Source organism: Gorilla gorilla, chromosome 9 (assembly GCF_029281585.2).
Source record: "Gorilla gorilla gorilla isolate KB3781 chromosome 9, NHGRI_mGorGor1-v2.1_pri, whole genome shotgun sequence".
Classification (NCBI taxonomy): Eukaryota; Metazoa; Chordata; class Mammalia; order Primates; family Hominidae; genus Gorilla; species Gorilla gorilla.
The window spans coordinates 131,861,926-131,876,066 of record NC_073233.2 but is presented as its reverse complement, the minus strand read 5'-3'; the positions used below and the strand labels follow the sequence as shown (position 1 = coordinate 131,876,066).

The 14,141-nt window shown below is 38.7% G+C and overlaps 2 protein-coding genes across 2 annotated transcripts; one reads left to right on the top strand and one right to left on the bottom strand.

Moving 5' to 3' along the window:
* Positions 1 to 6,375: 6,375 nt before the first annotated feature.
* On the top strand, positions 6,376 to 7,347 carry OR6T1 (olfactory receptor family 6 subfamily T member 1). Its single transcript, XM_004052320.5, has one exon. It carries the CDS (start codon positions 6,376 to 6,378, stop codon positions 7,345 to 7,347), a length of 972 nt encoding a protein of 323 aa, XP_004052368.1.
* A 2,300-nt stretch (positions 7,348 to 9,647) lies between these two features.
* OR4D5 (olfactory receptor family 4 subfamily D member 5) lies at positions 9,648 to 10,604 on the bottom strand. Its single transcript, XM_004052319.5, has one exon. It carries the CDS (start codon positions 10,602 to 10,604, stop codon positions 9,648 to 9,650), a length of 957 nt encoding a protein of 318 aa, XP_004052367.4.
* Positions 10,605 to 14,141: the final 3,537 nt, after the last annotated feature.

The following is a 14,141-nucleotide window of genomic DNA, read 5'->3' as shown; positions in this document are numbered from 1 at the left end:
GTATATATATACTTATAAATATATATCCATATATATATATGGATAAATATATATCCATATATATATATGGATAAATATATATCCATATATATATATGGATAAATATATATGGATATATTTGTTATAATTTCATTACATCGTCAAGATACCCAAGGCCTCACTGAGTCACTACCTAGCTTAAGAGAATTTCTTAAAGTTCAAATACAGTAACAAGTTTTCTACTACTTCTGTACCCAAGAAGTAGCTCTATCTTTTTTTGAAGAAGTACAGTTCATACTCTATGACAAATCTCAAACGTCTCACCCCCTAAAGCCTCGAAGGACTAATTACATTAGTTTACTTTTAGAGAACTTTGGTCAAAGTTATTCCCTTTTGAGATTTCCATTCAAATCAAGTTAATTTTAATTGATTGGAGGTACAAAGAAATAATCATGCAAATTTATAGTAACTTCTCTTTCAACACTGAGAAGGAGTTTTGCTTGGTATTACTTGAAGCATAAAGAACTGCAGATTCAAGAAGCCTTCTGTGTGCTCCATTGAACATAAACAGGATCCTGATAGAACTTTTGAGTGCACATTCCTCAAACTGGCCAGGGGAAGAAGCCTAAGAAATGCAGTATTGGAACAGGTAAAGGAGATAACATATCACCTCCTATGTCAGGCAACTTCATATACCCAAAATTTATTTTTATTCTTGACTTAAAACTGGACTCATTGGAATCAAGGAGTTTTGTTTATAAGTAATTTAAGGCATAAAGATTTAGAGTACTAAAACTATGATACATTTTATTGTACACAGATATACAATTTCTATTTACTGATGGAAGATAGGAATGAGAGCTCTTCATTTATATCCTCAGCTATTGAGTTCTGCACAGATAAACCAACACTTGAGCCCATAAAGTACAGCACTGCATTATGAGAAGCTCTGATTTCCATATTTTGAGTAGCCAGAAAATGACCCTAACAACTTTCTTTTTCACTAGGGACTGAAGTAAGAAGCCTCCAGCTTTTGGAAAGTTTATCTTTAAAGTACTCACTGAAGTTTTGTGGAAAGATAAGGTTTTACATGCAGAGGAGCAATTGGTAACCTATTACATTTGAGAGATCACAAGACATTGTATCCTGCCCAAAATAGACAATTTCAGAGAAATTTTTTTATTCTGCAATTACAATGTTAGCTATTTTATCTAAAGCCTTCAAGACAAAGTATTTCTACATAAAAAGCAAACACCTGGAAATATTCACACATCTTTTTAAATTACATTAATAAGATTATTTGGTAATTACTAAAAAGCAAGAATATTATGATACTATTACCAGAGATGAGAAAGATTCAAAGGTAAACCTTATATTTTTGTCTGTCTCAAAAGCCAACTTAGCCCATGTTCTAATGAGCCTTTAAACTCATCAGTTCGAAATAGTTTTTTAACTTAGCAAATAGCATGCTCTGTTCTTGCTATCTTCAAAGCAGGAAGCACTTATGTAATAACTATGAGTATATTTTGAACAGTAGTTTGATAATCTTCATAACCTTATTCTCCTATTTAAAAAACTCAAAATGTTAGTATTTGGCTACTCTAAACCTAAAAGACTCAAGTGTCTGCTTGGTCTGGAAAAAAACTTATTCTATAAACATCCAGTTAAATGTTACTAAACTTTTGAAATGTCCCATGCTGTCCCCAAACAAAATTTTACCTTCCTTTTCTCTTCCCCCATGAAACTGTGATTTTACTTTTGTCATGGATTTAATTGACATATATATAAATGAGAAGATAATTTTTTATTTGTCCTACTTAATGATGAGTAAGATTCAAATATTTTTTCTAATCTCCATTGATCACCTGGGTGTACAATTTGCACATATGTGCAAATAAGAATATAAGGATATTTATTAATATAAATTTGATATTAAATTCCACTTGTCATCTTACTTCATCTGTCAACTAATGATAGGAATTCTACATATAGAAATAAATGGAAAATAAGAGGAAATAAGGAAAATAAGAATATAAGGATTATCAAACTACTGTTCAAAATATATTCATAGTTATTACATAAGTATATGCTGCTTTGAAGATGGCAAGAACAGAGCATGCTATTTGCTAAGTTAAAAACTGATTTCGACCTGATGAGTTTAAAGGCTCATGGAATTTGAGTTATAATGGAATTTATCATTGACATGTATCTAACCCTTATATACTATGAGCTCTCAGTAGTTTATTCAGCTCATTCTGCTAGGTACCTCCTGTACCTGGTAGATTATCCAGCACACAACAAGTGTGCAGTTTCACCCTTGTGAGAATGCTTTGCTAGCCCACACCTGAAAAAAAACAGCCTCTGCATGCCTGTGGACATATTAGAGGCTGTGACAGCCATCCACACATGTTGTGAGAATTCAGAAAGCTAGATTTATTGCTGCTCTGGGTCATCTGCATAGTTAGTTCTATCACCACATTAAAAAGTTGGTGATGCTTTTAGTTTAGAAAACTCGGCCTCCCATATGCAGGCCCTTCTAGATCTGACCTTCAACCTTCCCCTCCCTTACACCTCAGTCCTTTACCCTAATAATACTCAAACCTGCTCAACACTTTTCCTTCTCCCAAAAGCCAGTATTTCTCCAACTTTTGACTGAATAAGAATAACCCATACAAATTGATATAAATTTATATTCCTGAGCCCTAAACCCAGAGAATAATTGCAATTTTATAGGTAGAGCCTAGAAATCAGCATTTTAAAGAAACAGACCAGGTGATTCCAATGCAAGTTTGCCATACTCTTAGGAAAAATCCAATAAATCTAAATTCACCCTTGATTAATAAGGTGTAAAATCCATTCAAGCTTCAGGATTCCCAGAGTACATCTACAGAGAAGAAAGGGAAGGAAAGCAAGCAATAGTGTTGTCAATAAAATGGGAAGGATTTGGCCAAGGAAGGCATGAAAGGACTGCAAACTGAGAGGTAACAAGGTTAGGCAGACTAAATACACACATTAGCAAATATCAGTCAGCCAAGGAGAAATTTACAAAAGCAAATGGTCCAGATGGATGAAGGGCCAGAGAAAGGGTCTGATAAGCACAGGTGTATGGTACGCCCTGGCAGGGAAGTTCCATCTTACAAAAGGGAGATAGGATGATTTTGATGATTCCATCAAATTTAGGATAACAAGCAAAATGTAGTAATGCCATAAGGGAATACGTACTGGAGACTGATAAAATAAGTATGTATTTATGTGTGCTTCTAGATCTATAACCAGTTAGTGGTTAGAAATAAAGTGTATGGGGCTGGGTGCAGTGGCTCACGCCTGTAATCCCAGCACTTTGGGAGGCTGAGGCAGGAAGATCATGAGGTCAGGAGATGGAGACCATCCTGGACAACATGGTGACCTGTCTCTACTAAAAATACGAAAATTAGCTGGGCGTGGTGGCACCTGCCTGTAATCCCAGCTACTTGGGAGGCTGAAGAAGGAGAATCACCTGAACCTGGGAGGTGGAGGTTGCAGTGAGCCGAGATCGCGCCACTGCACTCCAGCCTGGTTAGACAGGAGAGGAGACTCCAGAAAAAAAAAAAAAAGAAAAAAGAAATAAAGCATATGATTAATACTTCATCTTTGTTGCCAAGTAAAATGCTTCCACTTCTATGTGATATAAATGCAGCACATCCTGAAATAGAACTTGAAGGACAAGAAGAAACAAGTTTCAACAACTTATTCAAGGGGGTGGGGTGTGTCCATCTTCTGGGAACAGGGAGTGGTGATTGGGACGATAACCTCTACTGTCCACTGCTCTGGAGGAGGAGCTGAAAGACTTTTGGATGAAACTCAATCTAACACATATCCTGGGGGATGTTTTCATTTTTTCAGGATCAAATCTTTAAACTATAACAATTTATTTCTATATGTAGAATGCCTATCATTAGTTGACAGATGAAGTAAGATGACAAGTAGAAATTGATATCAAATCAAATTTATAATGACAAACTCTCATATATAAGATATTGTGGTTTAGCAGTTAATAATTCAGGCTCTGAATTCAGACTGCCAAAATTTTATTCACTAACTCTACTACTCACTAATGTGGGTCCTTAATCCCTCCAACCCTAAACCTTGCCTGTACGATGGAGAGAATAATAACGTATAGTTGCTGAGATATTTCACAACGAAATAAATACAAAGTCTCTGGCATATAGTAACTACTCAGTAAGTTCTAGCTGTTATCATTAGAAGCATCATTATATTATGGCATTCTAAATCCACATCCTTTTTTTCCCTTGATAGGTTCAAATTTCACGGTCTTATCCACTAGTGCCATAGACACACACCAGAGTCAGATAAGTTTAGATGTGTATTTTAGCTTTATGTTTGAGGGTGGGTATTTTTTTCCCACACTGTTCTAGTTTGCTCAATTATAAAGTGGACAATAATAATAGTTATCTAATTGTGTAAATTAGATCATTATGTCAATCAAAAATGTGTGCATGTGAGTCCCTCAAAGTTCTAATTCCCTTCACTGATTCTCATCTTGTTAACCAGTATTTTTAGTGCAAAATACATAGGAACAAAAAAAATTTCCAACTATAGTACAAACAACTTCTAACTGTGTGACATTAAGCAAATGATTTAAAGCATTAAGATTATTTTGAGGTTGAAAATGACAAAATTGTAAACATGCGTATACAGGGATGATATTGTTATGGTCTGGTGTTTTGAGAGACAGCCAGCTGGCTGATGAGGCTCTCCAGAACTGATAAGCAGTGAGTTATTCAGGTTGACAAAGAGAGGCTGGAGAACAGACTTTAGTGCATGTATTTTATAACTGTAGCCAGAAACTGATTTTGTGTGTTTGACAGGCTTTATAAGTTACTTTTAATAATATTTAACCGAAGCTTTGGAAATAGCCACAGTAGCACGTTTTCCTTATCTGAAATGATCACGTTATCCTGAAACAGTGCTCTGGCCTCCTTTGCTGGGTTTTATTATGGTATTTCTTTGATTTTGGAGATACAAGCCCTAGACTAGCAGAATGAAGCATTATTATTACTTAGCTACTTAAATCCCAGACTTATTCTTTCCAAAATTGATGTAAACAGAACAGAAATATCCTTCAAACCTGGATTCCTTGCCTCAGTTCAATACTATCTGTTAAAGTAGCTTCAGACAGAATTGAGAAAATATCTGTGCTCCTCGTCTTTAACACTGTTGGTCTGAAGTAATAGATATTCCTCAGTTAAACTGTCTAAACTCTCAACACTTCATTCCTTGTCAATTAAACAACGTAACTTGATGCTCATTTTCATTCTTTTTGTCTTAGAATATTTTCCATTTTCCTGATTAGGCCGAATCTATGTGATTCTGAGTATTTGGTGCTAGATGTTTAAAAAAAAAAAAAAAAGAACCCAAGATATCTAATTGTATAATGAAATCCAGTCCTTCAAAACATGTGGATACATTTTACACAATTCCAAAAGCTCCAAGGACAAGATGAACATATCTCCAAATTAAGGCAAAAGTTGAGAGGGCAAGTTGATATATACCATCTCCTTTGAGACCATTCTCCCTTATTCCCCATTTTATACTATTAGAATATTGAGCAAGCTGAAGGTAAGAGAAGCTAGTAAGCATTCCACAAGGAAGAAGGATTTCTAGCATTCTACAGGAGTCTGGATTGGGGGAAAAAAGAAAAATAACACTTTATGACAGGACTGGGGCTTTGCACAATCTGGTCCTATTTGGCTTCATGGCTGACTAATGAAAATTAAATCTCTGAGGATACCGAGAGCCCAGATTTTTAAATTCTGTTATTTTATGTCAAGCCAGGACACAGAAGGACCATAAACACTAAAATGAGAGTTCTTAATACCAGTAAAATTTGTTCATGGTGCATTTGTTCTGTGAAGTCTTCTCTGACCCCTCTACTCCTCTGGATTCATCTAAAGCCACGCTACTCACACGGTTCTCTGCCTGAGCTCAACAGTATCAGCAGCATGTGCTGGAGTCACAGAAGCTCAGTATGAAATCCTGCCTCTACCACCTGTTTCCTACCTGATCATAGAAGAGTCACTTAAACTCCCTTCGTCATCCTTTTCTTATCTTTGAAAATAGTAAAACATAGTTTTAAGAGTAGCTAGGAGAAGAGATACTGTGCACCGTGTAAATTTTCAGATATATAATTGATGTTCAATATTGCCATGCTGCTTACTATTGTAATTTGTTTCTCTCTTTGTAAGTCACATGCAGACCAAAATATAGATCAACATATTCTCAGAATGTAAGGAAGTGTTGGGTGTTCAATATTATTTTACCGATTGGTTAAATGATGATTGGTAGCTATAGACCAGTTACAGAGTTCTGTTTCATTTCCCCTGCAGGTGACTGAAGATGAACCCTGAAAACTGGACTCAAGTAACAAGCTTTGTCCTTCTGGGTTTCCCCAGTAGCCACCTCATACAGTTCCTGGTGTTCCTGGGGTTAATGGTGACCTACACTGTAACAGCCACAGGCAACCTGCTAATTATTGTGCTCAGCTGGATAGACCAACGTCTGCACATACAGATGTACTTCTTCCTGCGGAATTTATCCTTCCTGGAGCTGTTGCTGGTAACTGTTGTGGTTCCCAAGATGCTTGTCGTCATCCTCACGGGGGATCACACCATCTCATTTGTCAGCTGCATCATCCAGTCCTACCTCTACTTCTTTCTAGGCACCACTGACTTCTTCCTCTTGGCCGTCATGTCTCTGGATCGTTACCTGGCAATCTGCCGACCACTCCACTATGAGACCCTGATGAATGGCCATGTCTGTTCCCAACTAGTGCTGGCCTCCTGGCTAGCTGGATTCCTCTGGGTCCTTTGCCCCACTGTCCTCATGGCTAGCCTGCCTTTCTGTGGCCCTAATGGTATTGACCACTTCTTTTGTGACAGTTGGCCCCTGCTCAGGCTTTCTTGTGGGGACACCCGCCTGCTGAAACTGGTGGCTTTCATGCTCTCTACGTTGGTGTTACTGGGCTCACTGGCTCTGACCTCAGTTTCCTATGCCTGCATTCTTGCCACTGTTCTCAGGGCCCCTACAGCTGCTGAGCGAAGGAAAGCGTTTTCCACTTGCGCCTCGCATCTTACAGTGGTGGTCATCGTCTATGGCAGTTCCATCTTTCTCTACATTCGTATGTCAGAGGCTCAGTCCAAACTGCTCAACAAAGGTGCCTCCGTCCTGAGCTGCATCATCACACCCCTCTTGAACCCATTCATCTTCACTCTCCGCAATGACAAGGTGCAGCAAGCACTGAGAGACGCCTTGGGGTGGCCCAGGCTCACTGCTGTGATGAAACTGAGGGTCACAAGTCAAAGGAAATGATCTTATTAAATGGGAGGTTAAATGTTTATTGAAAATTTTTTAAATGTGCAAGAAGTTTGAGGGATGTAGGCAACACTGTTTATTTTTCTCAGCTAATGAAAGAACAGTCTTCATAAATATACAACATGAAATATGGTGGTAAACCTTCATTTTCCCTCCCTACAACCTTCCTTGTGCCTCCTCCTCCCCACAGAGAAGGCTGATCCAATTGGTCAAATTTCTTTCAAGATGGAATCCTTGGATTGGAGAGCATGTGTGAGCATGTGATTCGCATACAGGGAGGCTCCTCCTTCTCTTCGTGTGTGCTTAAACACTTTTCTTACTGCCTCAGTCTCCTGTGTCATGTAGCCAATCAGAAGACGCTGAAATATGGAGATTCAGATTTGGAGCTCAGTGGGGAGTAAGAGAGTCTCTGAGGTCTTCCAACTAGACTGGGTACTGCAAATAAAATTAACCAGAACCTCTGTATTATTAGAAAATCAAATTCTGGCTGCAGTAATAAATGGTTCTCTGATTCGCATTTGTTATTGCTCCTTATGTAACTAGCAGCTCCTATAGGAATCTCATAAAGGAAGAATGTTAAGACCAGTGAAATATTTGGATAGCCCTAATTCCTAAGTCAAACTCTACTAACAAACTCAAATATGGCAACAAACTCAAATACGGCAACACTCATTTAATCATTCCTTTAAGAAATATTATTAAATCTCTAATATGGCAAGGCTCCAACTAGGGTGAGCCAAGGAAGATGTCTACAGAACAAATTTTAAAGAGACATGCACTTTTAGGGGAGTGTTAGCGCAGGGTCAGGCTATGTACAAACTCGATAGTAAATGTCTGCTCATTGTTGACATGAGGCCCCTCTGTTGCTGGACTCTCATCTAGGCCGTGGTGCTAGGCTTGGAGAATACAGTATTAAGTAAGCTAAACACGGCCCTTTCTTTTATAGAATTTATAGTATAGTGGGTGATGGCTGACAAAAAAATATTAATAAATAAATACATAAATCAGTATGTAATTGAAATCTGTGATAAATACTTTTGAGTTTTGTTAGAGAAACTAATAAGGACAAATTAATTCGGATTAAAGATCAGTGAACACACCTTTGAGGAAGTGACCTTTAGACCGAGGATTGAGATTGAGCAACAGTTTGCCAGGCAAGGATGAAGAGAAGAGCATCCCAGAGATAGCAAAGAGTATTTGCAAACTCAAGAAGTAAAGAGAAACTGACAGAAGTAAATGCAAACAGAGGGTTAGAAAAGAGTGGAGTTAGAGAAGTGAGATTGGAGAGATGGGTGGAGGACAGGTCAGACAACATCTTATCTATAATAGTCATGTGGATTTTTTTTTAAAGGCAATGGAAAGCCTCTGAGTGATTGTAAGGGAGAGAATGATCAAGTCATATTTTAAAAGATGGATCAAATGCCAAGTCTATCTATGACGTCAGCAGTATAATTTACGATGATATAAACTCTATCTGTGATGACATAAACCCACAGATCCTTAGAATCTATAAGAAGTTTTAGGTACTGTTGAGCACTTGGGCTCTGATGTTGTATAGACTTGGGTTGAATTCCAGAAAACAAGCTCTGTAGCCTTAAGTAAGTTATTTAATGTCTCTAATTTGTAATCGACTCATGTTTAAAGTAAAGATGATATCTACCTCCTAAGAATTTTGAGAAAATTAAAATAAATAATAAATGTAGATCACCTGGTACAGTGTCTGGAACATAGTAAGTTCTAAGTAAATGTTATTAATATGATGATGATGATGACACTGATGGCAACAACAGTGACCCTAGGAAACTATGAGGAAGAAAGTGATTTGCCCAAGGTAATTTCCTTTTTCCTCATTGACGAACATTCAATCAATCAATCAGTCTCCATTGGGACTCAGGGTCCAATACTTCAAGAGGACCCTTGTCTCAAAGAAATTTAAAAATATTTTAAGCTCTTCCAATGTATTTTGTGTCCAAAAAGTGATATCAGGAAAGAGACACCAGATTTACTAGTTGAAACTTTCTCAGCAAGGCCAACATCATTCTTACGTGGGAAAGTGGCCCCTGAGCCAAACAGTACTTCTACATAGAACTTGATACTTTTTATCTGGGAGACATTTAGAAGCAGTTCTAAGACACTCATCCCATCTTCTATTGTGGCTAATAGTTCAGGTCACCAGAACCTGATTGAGGTTAAGAACAATGGAGAAGAAGTAGGCATAGATTTTATCTACCTCGAGGGTCCTATCCAGCAGGCTAATACCCTGTAGCATCTTTCAGATTCTCAGGTCACTGCCTCTGCTAATGTAAGGGTCTGTGCTCCAGGGGACCAATAAGGTCCTTTTTCCTCCTCCACAGCTTCTTCATGGCCATGATCACTTCCTTGTTTCTCAGGGTATAGATGGCAGGATTCAGCATGGGGGTGACAATTGTGTATAGCACAGAGACTGCCTTGTCCATGGGGAATGTCCGAAAAGGCCTTGCATAGATGTAGACGCAAGGCACAAAGATTAAGGTCACCACAGCAATGTGACAGGCACAGGTAGACAGGGCCTTGCTGCGGCCCTCCCGTGAGTGGCTTCGGAGCATGACTAGCAGTGCTGTGTATGATCCCAGAAGCACCAGAAAACACACCAGGGTCACCAGGCCATTGTTAGGCACCATTAAAAGCTCTAAGACAAAGGTATCTGTGCAGGCCAATTTGATCAGCTGAGGCACATCACAATAAAAGTTGTCCAGCTTGTCAGGCCCACAGAATGGCAGCTGGATAGTCAATGCAACCTGTACTATGGAGTGGATGAAGCCCCCCACCCAGGAGGCTGCCATGAGGAGTGCACAGACAGTCTGATTCACAATGAGCGTGTACTGCAGGGGCTGGGAAATGGCAATGTAGCGGTCATATGCCATGACAGTCAGCAGGAAGATCTTGATGCCTCCAGTGAAGTGGAAGAAGAAGAGTTGAGTCAGGCATCCACCAAAGGAAATGGTAGGGTTGCCTGAGAGCAAGTCAACCAGCATCCTAGGTGCCGTGATGGAAGAGTAGCAAAAGTCCAGGAAAGAAAGATTGCCCAAGAGAAAATACATGGTTGTGTGCAGGTGTGGGTCGGAGGTCACTATGACCACAATAAGAAGGTTTCCCACTACAGTCATAAAATACACAGCAGAGAAAACAGTGAAGAAAACAAACCGAAGCTCCCAAACCTGAGAGAGCCCCAGTAGAACAAATCCTGCCACCTGGGAATGATTTGCTGGATTCATCTGGTTGGTATGACCATGTCAATGAACCTGCTAAGAAAAAAGGACATATTATTCAGGGGATCTGCAAATTTCTCTAAAATAACTCCCTCTGCTTCCTCTGGGAAATTCTTCACTCTTTCATTTTCCATAAGGAGAATGTTGTAAGTGGTTCTGCAGGACACCAAGCATTTGAACATCATATATTGGTGATATCAAACTCCAAAGGCACAAAACTCAGGATAGCACTCATACTATTTCTGGTTTATGAGAATCAGAAGTAATAAGCTCTCAAAAATTGAAAATGGCATGTAGAGAAGAGAGTGTTAAATGGAAAATGAATTTTGATTCTTCCAGTAACTAGTTGTGTAAACAGAAACAATTATCTACAGTTCTTTAAGCCTCGCTTCCCTCGTCTATGATATAAAATTAACCAAAATGTCCTCAAAGTCTCCTTTACTTTAATATTTGATACCATATGTGGCCTTAATTTAGAAAACCTGATGCATCCCTGCATGCCAGACTTTTAGACGAAGCTTCCATGGATTGACAGAGCTCTAATAATTTGTCCCAAAACAACAGAAAGTGCAAGTTGTCCATTACAGCTCTGAATAAATATTCAGTTGCCTTCTGATATAGCTCTATCTTGCATATACATTTTCAGGCCTAGCAGGATACTGAAGCCATGGGTAAGGGAGCAGAACAGAAATCACCGGGGCCGGGCGCGGTGGCTCACGCCTATAATCCCAGCAGTTTGGGAGGCCGAGGTGGACGCATCACCTGAAGTCAGGAGTCCGAGACCAGCCTGGCCAACATGGAGAAACCCTGTCTCTAATAAAACTACAAAAATTACCTGGCATGATGGCGGGCACCAGTAATCCCAGCTACTCAAAAACTCAAAAATTGAAAAATGGGATGAGCGGCAGGCCGAGGCAGGAGAATGGCGTGAACCTGGGGGGTGGATACCGCCGTGAGCTGAGATCACGCCACTGCACTCCAGCCTGGGAGATGGAGTGAGACTCTGTCAAAAAAAAAAAAAAAAGAAAAAAGAAAAAGAAAAGAAAAGAAATCACTGCCCCCTGCACTTTAAAAGGGTAGTGAAGAACTACTAGTCTCTCTGAAATTAGATAAGAAAACGTGATAGAAAAAGCTTCCTGTCTTGTGGCTCTGGGAAACCCAGAGAAACTATAGTCCCTGAGGAAACATAGGAGAAGGCAACAAGAATATTAAACCACTTCCGAATCGTTTGAATGTCAATATTAATTTCAGAGACATTACCCAAAGAATAATTTTTATTCATAGGGGAAGCAGCAAGAGGAAGCTATAAATATTAATTAAAATTTTAAAACCACCATCTAAAAACGCAGAGCTACCTTGGAAACCTTCAAAACAAAAGGGGTGTTTTCATACACTTAAGTACTTTAAAACATACTCAGAAAGATGACTAAACAAACTCTAGAATAAAAGCCTTCATGTTGCTGAATAGAACCGTGAAGTGTCATTTCAATTTAACTTAATATTAAGTATGGATTTCAATTATATTTTCTTTCCTTTGTCCATTCATTCAGTAAGCATTTATTCAGCACCTTCTACTTACTAGGCACTGTGCTAAATACTAAGGGGTTAAAGAGTAAGCCACAATGATTTAATGCATCTCTAAGTGTGTAACACTCTGCATAGGAGTGTTCCAACACCTGCCCATCTATTAGGTTTCATCAAACCATATTGATATGGTTTGGCTCTGTGTCCCCACCCAAATCTCTTCTCGAATTGTAATCTCCACATGTAAAATGAGGGACCTGGTGGGAGGTGATTGGATCATGGGGGTGGTTTCCCCCATGCTGTTCTCATGATAGTGAAGGAGTTTTCACAAGATCTGATGGTTTAAAAGTGGCAGTCCCCCTGCTCTCTCTTACCTGCTACCATGTAAGATATGCCTTGCTTCCCCTTTGCCTTCCACCATGATTGTAAGTTTCCTGAGACCTCTCCAGCCTTGTGGAACTGTGAGTCAATTAAAACTCCTTTTTTTAAATAAATTACCCTGTCTCAGGTAGTATCTTTATAACAGTGTGAGAATGGACTAATACACATATGTAGCCTCTTTCACACATAAACTATGATCTAGAGCACATCAAACTACTTGAAGTTGCCAGAAGTTATGCTCAACCCATGCTTCCTTGATTTCCCTTATTCATCTCTATGTATTTATTTTGCTTTAGTTTTAATAACATTAAAACCAAGTTTGTGTGTTTAAAATACACAAATAATTGGGAATTTTCAGATTCGGTTCCAACATGTAAGACTTTGAAAGTCAATAGTCCTATCCTTAAAACAAGAAAAAGCTGAGTAAACTGAAAGTCCATGGCTTTTCTTGGACCAAGCAGAGACATGAGGTCACAGGGCAAATGAACACCTGAAAATCTGGGGAGAAATATAACAAAATACTTACAAAGTGTATATGAGGAAAGCTACAATACTCTGATAAAAGAAATTCAAAAACTAAATAATAGGAGAGATATTTCACATTTATGCAAAAGATGTTTCAATATTACCAAGATGTCAGTTCTTCCCAACTTGATCTATAGATTCAATGCAATATCAATAAAAATCCCAGAATTTTATTTTGTGAATAGCAACAAACTGATTCTAAAGTTTATATGAAGAGGCAAATCATGTAGAATAGCCAACACAATATTGAAGGAGAAGAATAAAGTTGGAGGACCAACACTACTAGACTTCAAGACTTATAAAGCTATTGCAATCAAGACATTGTGGTATTAGGAACAGGCTAGACACATAGATCAATTAAACAGAATAGAGAGCTCAGAAATAGATCAACAGAAATATAGTCAACTGATCTTTGACGAAGGATCAAAGGCAATGCAATGGAATGAAGATAGCCTTTTCAACAAATGGTGCTAGAACTGGTTATCCACCTGCAAAAAAAAAAAAAAAAAATCCAGACACAGACCTTACACTCTTTAGAAAAATTAGCTCAGAATGAGTCAGATATTTGGGGATTTCAACACTAGTCTGTCATTGATTGATAGATCAAGAAAACAGAAAATATTGTGGACCTGTACAGCACAATCAATCAACTGGTTCTAGTTGACATTTATACAAAATGCCATTGAACAACAGCAGAATACACATTCTTCTCAAACTCACATGGAATGTTCTCCATGATAGACCACATTATAGACCTGAAAATACACCTTAACAAACTTAAAAGAATAGAAATCATACAATGTATGTCTTCAGACTACAGTGGAATTCAACTAGTAATCAATAAGATAAAGATAGCTGAGGCCAGGTGCAGTGGCTCACACCTGTAATCTCAAAACTTTGAGAGGCTGAGGTGGAAGAATCACTTGAGCCCAGGAGTTCTAGATCAGCTTGGGCAATATAGGGAGCCTCCATCTCTATAGAAATAAAAAATTATCCAGGCATGGTGGAGCACACCTGTGGTTCCACTTTCTCGGGAGACTGAACTGGGAAGATCGCTTGAGCCCGGGAGGTTGAGGCTGCAGCAAGTCGTGATTGTGCCACTGTACTCCAGCC